The sequence below is a fragment of the Meles meles genome, chromosome 1 (genome assembly GCF_922984935.1).
Source record: "Meles meles chromosome 1, mMelMel3.1 paternal haplotype, whole genome shotgun sequence".
Classification (NCBI taxonomy): domain Eukaryota; kingdom Metazoa; phylum Chordata; class Mammalia; order Carnivora; family Mustelidae; genus Meles; species Meles meles.
The window spans coordinates 172,470,557-172,487,166 of NC_060066.1; the positions used below are offsets into that span (position 1 = coordinate 172,470,557).

At 39.1% G+C, this 16,610-nt stretch overlaps 1 protein-coding gene across 5 annotated transcripts in view; it reads left to right on the forward strand.

Annotated features, from left to right (window-relative positions):
* USP24 (ubiquitin specific peptidase 24) overlaps positions 1 to 16,610 on the forward strand; it is a 140,253-nt gene that overhangs the window by 33,920 nt on the left and 89,723 nt on the right. For all 5 annotated transcript variants that reach the window (XR_006817163.1, XM_045996874.1, XM_045996749.1 and 2 more), the window contains exons 3-8: positions 748 to 815; positions 4,225 to 4,368; positions 4,999 to 5,121; positions 10,572 to 10,607; positions 10,948 to 11,013; positions 14,471 to 14,536. Coding sequence is in view for 4 of the 5 variants with exons in the window: in XM_045996874.1 (XP_045852830.1) it covers positions 748 to 815; positions 4,225 to 4,368; positions 4,999 to 5,121; positions 10,572 to 10,607; positions 10,948 to 11,013; positions 14,471 to 14,536 (503 nt within the window). In the remaining variant the exon portion in view is untranslated. The remainder of the gene's footprint in view (positions 1 to 747; positions 816 to 4,224; positions 4,369 to 4,998; positions 5,122 to 10,571; positions 10,608 to 10,947; positions 11,014 to 14,470; positions 14,537 to 16,610) is intronic.

Sequence of the window (16,610 nt, forward strand, 5' to 3'; positions counted from 1 at the left end):
AATATGAGGCACATCAAAAGGAAATATTTTGACTGGGATCAAATTTAATTCTCATGGCTTTGTATGGCACCTTAGGACTGGCTTTTTGGCAGCAGCATTCATTGCGTGCCTGTCAGGAGGTAGGTACTACGCGACACAGTGGGTCTGAAAAAAATGTGTCCAGCAGTATTCCCAATGACAAGCAAAACACATTATTAAGTTTTTTTACACAGCGTATTCCAAAGGGTAATTTTACAGTGGATTCATTCATTCACTTGGCAAATACTAATCACCTGTTGTGTGCCAGGCGCAGCTCTGCGCATTTAATAACACTGAGTCCCTCGGTTTGTTTTAGGGAAGAAGAGTGATTTTGGTATCTGTTGAGAATAATTTGTGTTTTTATAGAGCTGTTTAGGAAAACAACAGCTAGTAAGAGGCTGCTATTGGTGTTAAGGCCGATTGTTTGAAGTTACTCTGGCAGTGGAAACCCGAGTTCAGCCATTTCACTTTTAGTTATTTACTATACTGTTAACAGATGTATGTGAATTAATAAATATGTGAATATATTGGGCTCTTACAAATACATTAATACTGTGGTTGTCAGTCTGTTCCTTCATCAGAATATATATATTCTGCTTTTAATAATCCCTTAAGAATCAGGGTTTCCATAAATAATTCCATACAAGTGAATTTGGAATTGATATATATGATTTCTGCAAACTGCCTAAAATTGTAGTAAGGCATATTGTTTTCATTTATTTTACTAAGGTCTTTCCGAGTCTGATGAGAATTGTAAAAGATTTATGGATAGGTGTATGCCTGAAGCCTTTAAAAAGGTAAGGAAAAATGCTCTAGTCTGGTTTTTTGGGTGGGGGTTAGGAGGAACGGGCTTTTTGTTTTCGCTTTAGTTTTTTGTGTGGGACCAGTTTATGAGTCTTGTTCAACGGAGGAATCCCCTACTCAGAACAAAGTCACTCCGAATTTGGGGCTTATGAATGATTTACTTTTATATTTAATTGTTTGCGCATGTCTTTGGACAGCTGCAACATTTCCTTCCTTCTCTTTAATTGCCAAAGGATAGGTTCAGCTTACCTATTCTAGGAAATCATGCCATACTAATCTAAGACTTGTGGCATTTAGAAAGATAATACTTATTTATCAAAATACAAGCCATTTGTACTGATTGTTGTACTGAGACAGAGGAGGAATTTGAATAGTACAAAGTTTGACTGGACTGAGTATGTTTCATGGCAAAATGGCAGGTGTGTGGCAGCTTCTGTGGCAGAGCAAGAGTCATGCGCTTCCTCCCCTTCTGGTCACATCGCTTATAAAGCAATTTTTCTTAACAGGGAGAATAGGAGATCACAGGACTTGTGTTTCAGAAAGCAGTCTAACTCAGCATGATTCCCTTTTCAGGACATGAGTCCTGAATTCCCCAAAGAGCAGGGACTGTGTCATAGACGCTGTCGTTTTCCCCTGTGTATAGCTAGTGCTTACCTCCGAGAGAGAGCTCAGTAAGTCTTTGCTGAATGAACGAGTCTCCCTGCTGTCTTGTCTTTCTGGGTTTTGACATCCATTTTTGTCCCATATGCAAGGAAGTCACTAGATCTACAGATGGGTGAAGACTATATTTATCTTGAACCCAGCAAAATAAACTGTTCATTTGTAAACTATTATTCCCATCTACATCTTGATAGAATCTCCCTTGATTCAAGGCGTACAAAGGAACAAAATTAATTCTAGGAACAAAAACAGCTGCATCTTTGAAAAAAGTGTGAAATTCTTAAAAATTGTCATTTGGGCAGAGATTACATGAAATCAAGACTTATGTTCATTTGGGGTGAATTCATCTACTGATTTATCATTTAAAATTATTTTAAGCTTTTACAAATTCTGTTAAGAATTACAGTAATTTTTAAAAAATAGCCGAATTTTTGTAATGTCACATACTGTGATACATTATGTTGTATGCATAAATTTACAGAGAAAGAAAATGCAGCTTTATAGTGTGGAGAAAGATTTATGGAGAAGGATTTATCAGTATAAAGACCTTTAGGTTGATGATCTCTAGATCCAGACAGCCCTGTGTCAACACAGGTCACCGACAAGTTACATATTTGGAGTGTATGACTGTAACTCGGTGCAGAAACACTTCAGAAAACAGTTTTATATTATGTCCTCAGCTGTTTGTAATAGTGTAATAAATGGTCCAGCGGTTGGTTGCTCGGTTGTTGTTTTTTTTTTTTTTTTGTGGAACTGCGAGCACAAAGGTACCCTCTGTTACGTTGTTCAGTGTTGTTTATGTAAAACTGTGTGTGTTAAATTCTCTTTACAGTTTAGAGCTATTAAAAAGGTTCTCCTTCGCATCAGTAAAGCATACTTTTTAAAATTTAATCAGAATTTAATTTATAGAATTCTGTGTGCCTTTAGACTTGGCTACCAGAAAGCTCAGTAGTGTTTTATATAAATGGTATCATTTCCCTTAGCTGTGTTTCCTAGTGTGATGACCATCGCTCTACCCTCTTTCTTGGCTTTTCTTGCAAGACGCCTCAAATGTTTGATTAGAAGGAAGGGTGTAAGTAATAAGCAACTGTACGAATAAGGTGCACCAAAGGGGCTCTTGTCATGTCTGCCTTCTTTACCTTTTACGTTGAGGCTGACCTGGATCCCGTATTGTGTGTTCAAGCAGGGAAGAAAATCTAGGTCTGGCATACTTAAATCCCTGCATACTTAAGCCTTGAGCACAGGTTCCCCACAAAGGGCTGCCTGTCTTTCCCCCCTCTTCTGCAACGTAGGTAGACTTCCCTTTCCACATTCAAAACTGAACAGATGAGATGGCAACAGAGGGAGTGGTGCTAAATCCACATACATTTTATTTTGTAGTCACATGACCCTTCTCGAATGCTAATCTGTTTCATTTTGCTTTTTTATTTAAGTGGAGAAAGAAGATACCGACAGGCAAAAAATTCTTGCAAAAAAAAATAAATAGTAACTCATTGGTTTATATGAAGTCAGTCTTATGACTATTACTTGTGTGACCAAATAGTTCAGCTAATTGGTATTTAGAAATCTGGAACTGGGGTTTTTCTCTGCAGCTAAAGAAGTTTGGGCTCTTTCAAGCTGCTTTTATTAAGGGGTTCTCATTGTGACCAAGGTGGAATTTTTATTGCATAGTATTTTCCTTCTAAAGGGAAATATTACAAAAACATGAAACCACCATACCAATTTGCTGTTATTTTATTAAGTGATTCCCTTTGATTTCTCATTCCCCATTCCAGCAAGTTGTTCCTGCCTTAGGTTTCCCCAAGGACTAGACTGAGGATTGGAGAAATCCACTGGTGGTTATTCTAGATTCATCTTTGTGCCTTTTCCCTCCTTTTTAATGAATCTAAGATGCTGAGTGTAAGATGCAACATTGTTATATATTTTGTTTTATATTAAAGAAAAATAGCTGCAAAATGTTCATTATCCCTTAGAACTTTTAGATTTGCTTAAACATTTTTTTTAAATTGAATGTCCTTCTATACATATCAAAAAGGAAATTATAAGTGAAAGGAAATTATCTAGTAAAGTATTTCTAAAATTTCTTTCACATTCAGAGTCCCATTGCCATCTGGTCAGCAGGTGGAAAGATGCAATCCTGTTTCTGAGATATTAAAAATACAAGAATATGTTCAAATCATGAAATATAGCACACATCTCTTAGATTCTAAGAATATTGGTTAATAGTGACAGCCAAAATATATTAATAATAATACCTTATTATTTATAAAACACTTTCACTTTTGTTTTATCCTTTGATACTCATCACACCTTTGTGAAGTGGATAGGAGTTTTGCTTCTGTAGACATGAGACAGCTGGGCCCCTGGGAACTCAGGTAATTTTTGTCCAAGGCCATACAGCTATAAAACAGTAGTAGCTCCAGGATTTGGCCTCAGATTCTTACCTGCTCTACACCATTTGACCTCCCCAAGTAATAAGGAAAAGTAGAAAACAAAGGAAAATTTTCTCTTAAACCAACGTTTCAATTGAATTAAGGAAATTAACATTGAAAAACAAAACTCATGTTGACTCTGAAATCATTGAGCCAGTGGATGGGCTGCAGGTTGTAGGCCTTTTAAAGCAAGTCATCTGCGTAAAGTGATACTATGTAAATCATCTCTTGATTATTCAAGATTGAACTGATAAACATTAGACTTCTGCTTTTCAAGTTAGACTCTAAAGCTAGCCCTTTGTTTCTGTAGCTCCTGACTTCGAGTGCTGTTCACAAATGGGGTACTGAAATTCATGAAGGAATCTACAACATGTTGATGCTATTAATAGAACTGGTTGCAGAGAGAATTAAACAAGATCCGATTCCCACTGGTCTCCTGGGTGTGCTTACCATGGTACAGTATCTCTAAAATATGAAGTACTCTGTGTTTTGATTTTGTTTAAAATACCAACTGTCCTATAACTTAAAATTAATAAAGAGTGATAATGATACTGTAAAAGATATTAACTTAGCTGTTAGGGACCTTGCTTTTTTATTTTAAAAACAGAGCAGTCATTCATTCTGTGTTCTCAGTTTTAACAAAATACCTTTCTAATTTTAATAGCTTTCTCAGCTCATAGAATAATTAAATTGCTTTCCCTCATGTCTTCCTGATTATTCACATCATAAATGCTTTCACAGGGGTGCTCCTGTGGTTTGGTTTTGGCCTTTTTCCCTGACTAGTCCCAGTAGCTGTGTGAAGAAGGGGCCTTTATGGCACTGCTGGCTAGCCGTACCTGCGCCAGCTCCAGGACACCTGGCTGTGCGCCCTGTTTTCCCTCCCAGTGGCCGCTGGACAGGAGGGGAGAGCTCTGCCTCACTCATCCGCTTCTCTACACTAGCTCGGGAAGTCACGCTATTGGGATATTTCTAAGATTCCATTACCGAAGGAGTCCAAGGCTATATTTTTCTTCTTTTCTAATGCTAATATTTGTTGCTATAGAAATAGATAATAATAGTGCTTCTCTGTTCTCTTTGAATCTAGGCTTTCAATCCTGATAATGAATACCATTTTAAAAACAGAATGAAAGTGTCTCAGAGGAATTGGACAGAAGTGTTTGGGGAGGGAAATATGTTTGCTGTTTCACCTGTGTCTACTTTCCAAAAGGTAAACATGATCTTGTTTCGTCATTTTATAGAGAAATGTATTGAAAAAGACTTTATGTGCCACAAAAATTTACGTGGAAGGATTAAAACAGTCTGTGAAAAATGACAGATATTCCATATGGCTCATAAAATTGCTTAACTTTTTTTTTCAGATATTGCGTATTTTTCCACAGCCATTAACAAGCATCATAAATAATTTTATAGATTTGAAATGATGTTTAGTGAAATGCGGAATGACCGCATGACATCAGTGCCCTATTTATTGAATTGTCAGAACCCCAGTTTAATGGGTGTCCCAGTTTCTCAGAGATGTTTGAGAAGCTAGAGCATTTGAAACCATTTGAAGTGGCTAATTATGCCTAGAAAAAAATAATCTAGAATGTAGTCTTATGTATCATTTTCTTTTAAACTCCAGAAGCATTAAAGCTTTGGGGTTTTTTCCCAAGCCAAGAACCAGTTATCTTGATTTTATATTTAAAGGCCTACAGTGTACCCAGTAACATTATACCCACAAGAAGTACATTATCTAAACATCTGTTGATCAAATTCTGGTTTTTGAGGAACCGTTCAGAGGAGTCAATCAAGTAGATAGAAAACTTGACCACTGCTTTAGTCGAAGCAGAGGTTTGGTTCAGCAGTCATATAAATAGTAGTAAGCCATGGCTCCTAATTTAGAGCTAGCGGAGGAAATTTGAAAACCAAAACTTAAGGTACCACTGACAGTACATGCAGTCATTGTAATGTGGACTGCAGGAGGAGGTGGTCCATGCTGTCTGGGAGGGTCAGGCAGTCCTCCAGGGAAGAGGGGATGAGGCCGAGTGGAAAGGGCAGTGAGTACACACTCTAGCGTTTGATCTCCACAACAACTCCGTGAGCGGGGTACTATTTCTGACCCCATTTCATGGACAAGAAACTGAGGCACACAGGAGTTGAGTCCTTACCCATGTCCACAAACCTCGTCATGGAAAGAACCCACGTAATCCAGCCTCATTGTCTGCGTCTGTAATTGTATACAGTCTTTCCTCCCGAAATATTCAAACCTCGTCTGCAGTTGTGTTGTGAAGGTTGGATGACAAGTGTCTATGCAACCACTAACCTCAGGGGTTCACTGTCGTAAGCACTCGGCAGATGTTCCTTAGCTTCCCCTCAATTTCCGCACATGACATCCAGGACCAGAAAGGGTCATTCTATGCATTTCCTCTCAGTACTGCACAGCAGTTCTCCCTCCTGCAGAGGCCTGAGATCATCCCCTTTCTTCTTGCCTTCTGAAGCATTTTCCTCAAGTTTTCTGTCCTTTGTTCGGTATCTGCAGTCTTTTCCTCTCTGTTGGAGCATTCCTATTGTGTACATCATGCTCTAGTCTTTCCCATCCTTAAGCATTCTGCCTTTGATCCCATGTCCCTGTCTAGCTTCAGCATCATTCTCTGCCCTCCACACCCCTGTCAGAGAAGATTCCACTTTTCTCCTCTCCCACTTGTTCTTTTACTGGTTATCCTGGAACTGTAACTTACGTAAATGAAATCAAAATTTCATGAATATCTTTGTCCTCCTCTGAGCAGCACATAAAGACCTTGGAATGTTTCATGTGCTCATTCCCCACCTGACTGATTTACTCTCTGCCCCATTGTTTTTACCATGCAGTGTCTTAGTCCTCTCCTGTCTTGCTTTACCCTCAAACAGATACCATCATTGTTCTCTTACATGGTGTTTTGACTTAGCCGTATGTATGTACTGTCTCATTGAGTACCATTCCTTCTGTATCTCTTCACTGGGATCATTTTTCTTCTTTCTGGAGTGCATCCTCCCAAGTATCTTGGTGGTTAAGTGTGTGTTTTTGATGGCCTGAACTTTATTTGACTTCCCATGCCTCAAAGAATATTTTCACTGGTTTGTTTGTTTTTTTTAATTTATTTATTTTTTTCAGCGTAACAGTATTCATTGTTTTTGCACAACACCCAGTGCTCCATGCAATACGTGCCCTCCCTATTACCCACCACCTGGTTCCCCCAACCTCCCACCCCCGACCCTTCAAAACCCTCAGGTTATTTTTCAGAGTCCATAGTCTCTTACGGTTTGCCTCCCCTTCCAGTTTTTTTTTCACTGGGTTTTTAATTCTAGATTGACTGCTACACTTTCAGAATGTCAGAGGTACTATGTCAGTGTCTTCTGGCTTTGGTTATTGCTGTTGAGAAATTGGTGGTTGGTCTGACTGTTGCTTTTGTAAGAAGTTCGTTTGCTTTTGGAGATACCCTCTTTCTCTTTGATATTTGGCAGTTTGACTCTCCTGTGACTGTGGGCTTCTAAATCTAAGGACTAATATCTTATATCAATTTTGGAAAATTCTCAGCCATATCATGCCTCTTCCCCACTAGTCAGTCTCTCCTCTTCAGAACTTCAAGTGGATACATGCTAAACCTTTGCATCTGTCCTCCATGACCCTTAACCTCTGTCTTATTTCCCATCTTCCTGTGTCCTTGTGCTGTAGGTTGTGATCATCTCTTTCAGATTTGGGATTAAGTTCCCTAATGGTGGTTCTGCCCATATCAAGTATGCTGTCTAAACTGCTTGTTAAAAGTCTTCAATTTCAGTGTCTTTTCTTCATTTATATAAATTCTATTTGATTCTCCTTTGACTTTGTTTACTCATTTTTATTATCTCATGTTCCTGCCTCATGTTTTCATTCTCCTGTGTATTTGTGTTCTGTGTCTGACATCTACAACTCTGATTCTGCTGGCTTTTACTAACTTTAACTTGTTTTATGTCTGTATGTGTATATAAAAAAAAAAAAATTACATGTTTGAGTTTGTTTTTCTGTGAAGTTGTATTTCCTGAAATTAAATCTAGAAGTATTGTTTGAGGCCTGGATTGAAAGTTCCTTCCTTTCAAAGAGTGTTTACCTTTACTTCCTCCAGGTGCCTGGGAGCACAGATCTGGTACCACTTTAGAATAAATTCTCAGCTTAAGGTATTTCAGACCATAAAGTCAGTGTGAATTTTTTTTTTTAAGATTTATTTATTTATTCTAGAGACGGAAAGAGAGAGAGTATTAGTGGGGGCTGGGGGAGAGGGAGAGAGAGAAACTCAAGCAGACTCCACACTGAGTGCAGAACCTGACCTAGAGCTCGATCTCACCACCCTGAGATCATGACCTGAGCCAAGACCAAGAGTTGGCTGGCCAATCTTCTGAGCCGCCCAGCGCCCCAAAGTCAGTGTGAATTTCAGAAGTGAAGCTGTGTGAGGCAAGTCAATGGTTACAGACTCTTAAGAGTGTTTTTCCTCCCCTCTATCCAGGATCAGAGTCAAGGTAGGCAGGCTTCCCTGTTGTTCTCCCTTTCTTGCAGATGATTTCTTTCAGTTCACTTTACCACTGAGGTGGTAGCCCTTTGAGCTCCAGCTTTATGTGACTCTCTCCTCTTGGTTTCCCAGCCCCTCGTTGGCTGTGAAGATGGAGGCCAGACCTCACCGGGGTTCCACAGCCTGCACCGTGAAGGCTGGCCTCAGAGTCTGCTTACCTCACACGATTTCTGCTTTCTCTTTGTTTTCAGTTTCTGAGCACCTTGTGCCAACTCAGCTGTATATTTTTAAAGATTTTTTTAGTGTTTTTGTCCTGTGGTGTTAGTGCTCTTCTGTTAGAGAGGTGTTTAGGTATTAGAGGTTAACTAGACTGAAGTCTCCATGAACTCCTCAGAGCGTGACAGTCTGTGTTCTTTTTCTGCCATTTCCCTGAAACCGCTCTCGGTAAGGCACTGACAGTCTCCACGTGTCCAGAGCCACAGGAAATGTCTCTTGACCCCCATCAACAGGGATGGTCACTATCAGTTCCTGCCTCCCCCAGATCAGTTCTTCTGTAGTCTCTTGCTTTTCTGCCTAATCTGTAAGTCATCATCACATTGCCTTCCGTGATTCCTTCACCTCCATTCAGCTTTGACCCAGAGACACCTTTTCTTCGTTCGTTATTCTTTCCCTAAGAACGGTCTTCTGTTTTCATGGCTGTAAATGCCATCTTTATGCTCATGGCCCTTCAGTTTGTGTCTCTGTGACCCAAACATCTTCTCTGAACACGCCAGACTTGAAGAACCAACTGTTTTCCTTTTGGTTGCTACACAGACATCTCAAACTTAGTGTGCCTGAAACGGAACTTCCATCTGTCTTCCCAGTCTTCCTCCTTCTTCCCGTCAGTAAACAGCATCACTGTCTACCTAGGTGCTCAAGCCAGACACGCAGGAGTCCGCCATGATTCATCCCTTATGACCCACCTCCAACTGTAAACACGCCCTTGGAGTTCATCTTAAAGGTGTTCAGTTCTCTGTCTCTGCTGCTACTGTCCTGCTGGTGACACCATCACATCTTTCCTAGTTACTGCACTGGTCTTCCAACTGCGCCTCTCCCTTCCACTCACCTTCATGCATTCTGTTCCATCCACACAACTGTGAGATTGGTCATCTTACAACATAAAAGATGTCACTCTGGTTTAAACACTTTGGTTGCTTTCCTTCTAATCCCAGTTGGCACGTTTCCGCATGATCTGAGTTTGTCTCTCTCGACAGCTCCACCCGTGCCACTCTTTCCAGCTCAGTGTGTCCCACCTGGGAGAGTCCCTCCTGGGAGAGCCCCTCCCAGTTCCTCTTCACGACCTTCCCCAAACTGGACCTTTGCCATTTTGGCCTCTCTGCTTTGACTCTTTGAATGGCTAAATCATTGTCATCCTGTAGGATCCAGCTCAAAGACCTCTTATCCAGAGAGGGTTTCCATGACCACCGCTCTGAACAGAATAGGCTCCTTCCATTTCTCATGTGAGGACCTTTTTGTGGTTTTTGCTTTTGTGGGATTGAGCCCAGACTGAATTCTCTGAGGTATGTGGTGGTTCACTTGTTTTTGTGGACACTGCTACAGTATGAGCTCCGTGAAAGCAGGGACCACATCTTTTCACAGTCACTGCTCCCCCACGATGGTATCCAGCCCGCGGAGCAGTGAAGGCTTCAAAAAGGAAAGCAAGGAGGGAAAGCGGGAAAAAGAAAGCGCATGTTGCAGGGTACCTATTAATGGAACAGCTGGGACTGAAACTTAACCTTACTTTATTCAGGATCTGTTACTCCTTAGGTTAGGAATTCTTCATGTCTAAAGTATAACTTTCTTAGAGAATTTAGCTCAAGTTATCCAGCACCTTGGAGAGCTTGATGACTACTCTGAGCAACGCAGAAAGGCACGAATGCGCCATGCTCTAGCAATGCCATCCCCAAACCCAGACGTGCAGGTCCATTCTCCCCTCACAGTCATGTACAGCAATGGCCCAGACGCCCGTGGAGAAACCTGTAGAAAAGCCTTTTGGAATGTTTTTCACATCTTCATATTTTATTTTCTCCCAACATTTGACAGAGGTTAAAAGAAATACGAGGGTTAATGGGGAAAGTTCTCATCTTGCCATCTCAATTTCTGTTTTCTTTTCTCACAGGAGCCTCATGGATGGGTTGTGGATTTGGTAAATAAGGTATACAATTTTCATTAATGCAGTCATGTTTTCCTTCTTCTAACTAGATTGCCTGGAGATTGGTATTTTAAGTAAATGACAGCTAGAGATAGTCATAGGAACTTTTTTTCATAAGGAGGTAGATTCTGTAGTTCCTCCTCTTTGCCATATGTGCTGTTTATACGGATGCATGTCAGCTTTAGGACTCAGCAGGCTATCCCAGGACGATCTTTGTGGTGACTCCCTCAAGATCAGTATTACCTAGGGCACGTGGATCGGGTAGAATGGTAGCCTTCATTTTTTGCTTAAATTATTGATATACACCATTTAAAAATTAATTTGTGCTCTTTTTCCCCCTCAGTTTGGAGAATTAGGTGGATTTGCCGCAATCCAAGCCAAGCTTCATTCAGAAGATATAGAACTTGGGGTAAGTTAATGTGCCCAGAGTGGAAGTTCGCTTTGTTCAGGCTGGTATGTAACCCAAGAGACACGGTCTGGACCCAGTCAGGGACCCAGACTGATGCTTTCTTTCCACTGTTCATCCTGAAGGATCAGGTGTCTGCCAGTTACCGTGTGGGTTATCTCTGTGAGAGCAGCTTCGTGGTTCTGATAACCAAAGAAAATGTTCACACCTAATTGTAACCCTGTTTCCATGAGGGGGTATTTGCTCTTTTTCACTTCATTTCCCTGTGCCTGTGGTATTTGTCTCTTAATTTGTGAGGGTTATGTGACGTTATCTTGTTTTTAAAGGACGGGCTGTCTGTGGCAAGTGCACATGTATGTAACAGTGTCATGATTCGTAACAGTGTAGTGCTTAGTGCCAGGCACAAATAAAGTAATTCATCTCAAGGTTGTTAGCTTTCTGGTGTGACAGCGATGCATAGACAGCCAAGGACTGTGACAGAAGCTGAGACTCTCCCTCAGGCACAGTGCACAGTGCCGTTCTCTTTTTATGTGACCCCCCCCCCCCCCCGTGGTAAGGGGGAATAACTCGGTCTCTAATTTCTCACCGAGTGCTGCCCTCTTTGTAACCCAGAGCACTTTGTTCTGTTTTCTAGTCAGTTATCCAGTCAACTACTCATTGTGTACTTGCCCCACATAAGGCACGGTGCTAGCTACTGTGATGTGATCAAAACAGAAAGTCATGCCTTGCCCCTAAGTGATGCGGTATTGTGCGTGGGGCAGCAGTGGTTCCTGAGGAACCGTGGCTGAGCAGCTGACTCCCTTGGTCTGAGGAGACTGACACTTTCTTTCCACTGTTCATCCTGAAGGATCAGGTGTCTCCCAGTTCATGACTACACTGACCAGGGAGCATCTTCTACCTTCCCGGACGTGAACTAGCTTGTTAGGCTGTCATTTGGATCCCCGTTAGAAGTGACTTGACTGGGAAAGTACTGAGTAGTGATTTAAGAAACAAAGCTTTTAAGACAAAAAAAAAAATCAATTCAGATAGGTTTTATCCACTTTATCGTTTCTCAAGAACTGGCTGTATAGGTCATTGGCCATATCAGAAATGAGCTTCATTTTTCTTTAATGTTAAAACACTGATTTCTGGCAGTTAATTTATTTAAAAAAAAATAACAAAAATAGCATTCCAAGTTTCTAGCCTGCTTGGAAGAAAATTGCCTAAGTGTGGATGTACAGGAATCTGGGCTTACGCTCACTGTTACCAAGTATCTTGAGGTTAAACATTCTTCCAGGATATTTCCCATTTTTCAGAACAACTGTGTTGTTGCTGCATTTGACACAGAATTATATTGCTTAGGTTGTATTTGAGGAGAGGATAAAATTTAGGCATAAGAGAAAGAGATTCCCAAAGATTGAGACTCTAATTTTAGCAAACAAGTATGATTAAAAATTTCACAATAGATGCCTGCTTTCTGACCAGTTAAGGAGGTGATTATGTCCTAAAATAAATTCAGGCCACTGAGTACAAATAAATGTATTCATTTTATATTTATATCTATGTAGTTTTGAATTTGAAAAATACTGGGAAAAATATCATTCACAATTCGTCAGTGAAAAATACCTGTACAAAATATGGAATGAAAGTTGCCTGTCCCCCACCCCCATGCATGTATACCTACCTCCTAGGTAATAACTACCCATTTAATGCATAGCTTTCCTGACTTTGTCCTATATATATGTAAAATATATATCTTTTCTTCTTTCTCTTTCTCTCTTTAAAACTGAATTTTGTAATCAAGCTATACCTAGTAGCATATTTTCATTTAAAAGGCTGTCATGGACATCTTTCCTGGTCAGCACTGTCATCGTTATTAGTGGTTCTCATCAGTTTCTGCACCTGTTGGACCCTGATGCTGTCACTTATTAATGGGCATTGGAATATTTCTAAGGTTTTGCTCTTAAGACAGCTTCCCATATAAATTTGTATTAATGTGCATGTGCTACCATTTTTGAAGGACAGATTCCTAGAAAACGGGATTGCTGGGTTAAAAACTATGTACATTTTTAGATTATATTCAGTAGTAGTAAATCTCTTTCTGAAAAACTTATACCAATCTGTACTTCCATAAACCCATTCCTTATTTTTCTTGTTAATACTGAATATTTTTCATCTTTAATTTTTCATTATAGTGGACAAAAATAACATTTTATTATTTAATTGGTAAGACTCTGACTTCCTTTGAATTTGAGCATTTCATCGTGTGATTATTGGCTGTTTGCATTCTTCTGTAAATTGACCTAGTTATTTGGGTTACTTTGGGGTTATCTTACTAACTTTCAGGAAGTCTTCTTATGTTCAGCATATCAGTGCCATGTCTACTTTATGTATTTGTAAATTTTTTCTTCCATTCTTTTGCTTCTCTTTTTATTTTTATTGATGGTGCCTTTTGCTATACAGAAGCTTCCACATTTTACGTGGAAGATTTTTTTCCTTAATAGCTTAACAGTTTAAGTTTCCTAACTTGCTTAGGGAATGTTTTCCCATCTCAAAGTTATAAAAATACTCATTTCATTTTATACTTTTACAGTTTTACTTTTTATACCTAGTTCTTGAATTCATTTAGGATTTCTTTTTCTGTATTACATAAGATAGAGATCCAATTTCATTTTCTTCCAGATGGATAACTAATTGTTGTAAGATCGTCTAATGACTAAATCTCTGTTTTCTTTACTATTTTGATGTGTTGTCTCTGTCACATGTCAAAGCCCCACATGTCCACGGTGTGTTCCTGGACTTCTGTCAGAGTCATTCGTTCATCTGTTCATTCTTTACCCATTTGTATACTGTTGCTCCCTTGTTCTCAACACCAGTAGTGCCAGTTTGCCCAGCATCGTGCTTCTCTCAGATTCTCTTGGTCATTCTCAGAGTTTGAGAATGTCAAGTTGTCCTGCAGAAAATCCCACTGAGATCATGTTTGGAATTGTGTTGAATTTATGGGTCAGTGTGTGGAAAATTACTGCACAGGTCCTTTCCATTCAAGAACATGGTATCTCCTTGTTTATTTGTGCCTTTTCTTATGTATTTTATTCAAGGTTTGTCATTTTCTTCATGGAAGTTTTTGATGTTTTTGTCGAAGGCACCTTTCATTTCTTCGCCAGCTGTTCTCTCCTTTTTCAAATAAAAATTTTTAATATTCTGTGGTTTGAACTTTAAAATTAATCTTTCATCCAGTCCTCTAGAGTTTTATTGGCATATTATGATTTAAATTATATTAAATTTCTATAACAGTTTAAATGGATTGGCATCTTTATATCAGTTCTTCCTCTCCAGGAGAAGGCTTGTCTAGTCATTCATTCATGACTTGATCAGGTCACCATTTCAGATTGTCTCTGATATATTAAAAGGGATTTGTTAAATGCTGAAAAGAAAAAACCGTCTCGCACTGATGTCTAACCTGCACCATCCTTGTTTTCAGGCAGTCTCAGCATTGGTGCAGCCTTTAGGGGTGTGTGCGGAGTACCTCAATTCCTCGGTGGTTCAGGTAAGATGGGGCCATTCTACATTTACTCAGAAGGTGACCTAAGACATACCAGTAGTCATCATTATCTTTTTATCAGGTTGTTCAGAATTGTGCCTGATCCAGAGTAACTTCCTTTTTTCGGAAAAGCTTTTTTTCTAGCAAAAATATAATCAGAAGGTAACTAAAAAATGATTAATAATTTAAAGTATAGGAGATCTCTCATATTTATGATTCTTTACCTTTTCAATTTATGTTTATCAGATATGATTTATATACAATTACATGTATTTTTATCTATAAAATAGGAGGCATATATCCCAGCCCCCTTCCCAGGATTGTTGAAGGATTCATTGCCATTATGTATTAAATTAGAGCAGCGTTGAGCAACCCACTGGGCTTACTTACTAGCCAAGTGACTGCTGATTAGTGGCCTAATGGCACATCTCGTCTAATTTCCTGCCACTGCAGACCGTAAGCCAACAGGTCATCACATAGGCAAAGCTGGGTGTATCCGTTTGCTGGTGCTTAAGGCCTATTGTACTTCCTTGTTTCCTTTCCATTTCAGTTAACAAGTTTTACTGAATGAAGTGTCACTTTGAAATACCTTCATTTTTTTTGTTTTCTTTGTAAATAGATCTGTGAAACCTATAACTTTCACAGAGATTTTTTTTTAAGTCACTATAAATGGCTTTGAAAGCATTGTGTCCTTTAAGTAATGTGTTTGCACTGTTCCTTCTTGTTAATATCTCATTTACTTAGGGCCATTTTAACAAGGGAGATAAGATTTGTTTTAGTAGGTCCTGGAAATGTCTACAATTTCTAAGTGTTACATGCTTTCTCTTTAAATGTCAAAGTAATCCTACAAGATTTTTAAATGAAATCAGATGGCTATTTATGCATTTCTTCATTCTGGTTGTTAAGTTCTTTAGAAACATTTAGTGTTCTTTCAGCTTATTAAGCATAGAATCACTAGTTTTATAGTAAGATAAGATACAAGAGGCAAAATAATTTGACTTTTTAATAATTTAATAATTATTAATAATTTAATACTTGGCTTTTTAATAATCAGAGCCAGGATTGGATCCTTAAATGCTCTTTACCCATGCATTCCATTGTGGAACGAGATTTAGCATAAATATTCCAGCTACTAATTAATAATAAGTTTTTTAGAAATTCTAGGTTTAATAGAATTTTTGGAATTTTATAGAGTAAAAAGAGCAAACAAGTATTGAATATCCAACCGCAGCATATTTAACTTTTAATTATTTCAAACTGTCCAACCTTACATTTATTCAGCAATATATTCGTGCCTTGAATTTATTCTCATACTGTATTCACATCCTATTACTTGATGTAAACTAACAATTGTCTATACTAGTTGCCAGTTGTGTGACTTTGGAAGACATATGTATGTGCCTTGGCTTTCTTGTCTCTGAAAGGGTGATCCTGCTGTCTCAGTTGCAGTGGGGAGTAAGCAGGGCCTGTGCTGCTGAGGAGAACAGCACGCTCGCCTCTTACCCTCACAGCCCCCAGTCCTCACTGTACAGTGGGCATGAGGAGAAAGGAGGAGATTCTATTTGGATAATTGTCTGAGGTCGTTTTAATTCATTGCTAATGTCTTCTTGGCTTTGCCAGCCAAATACTATCTTCTCTTGTAACCAGATAAGTTTTAAAAATCATTTTACTTAGATGGAAGTGAGCATTTAGACCAAGCTAATACTTTCCTACTTCTCACATAATACTTAGAGTCAGTTATTGGATTATGCTACCATTCTGGAGCCCAGTGTTGTATTAATTTCTTCTAGAGGGCTCATTTATATCAGCACACAGAAATAATGCATATCACAGCACATTTTTTGTGCTCCATGAGTATATTAATTTGTTAAAGTCAAATGTAAGATACTTTATTACAAAAATAATACATACTCATGCTTCATGTTTTAGTTTATGTGTCTTTGGTTGCTTCTTTTTTTTTTTCCCCAAGATTTTATTTGACAGAGAGAGATCACAGGTAGGCAGAGCAGCACAGAGAGAGGGGAGGAAGCAGGCTCCCTGCTGAGCAGAGAGCCCCATTCTGGGCTCGATGCAGGGCTTG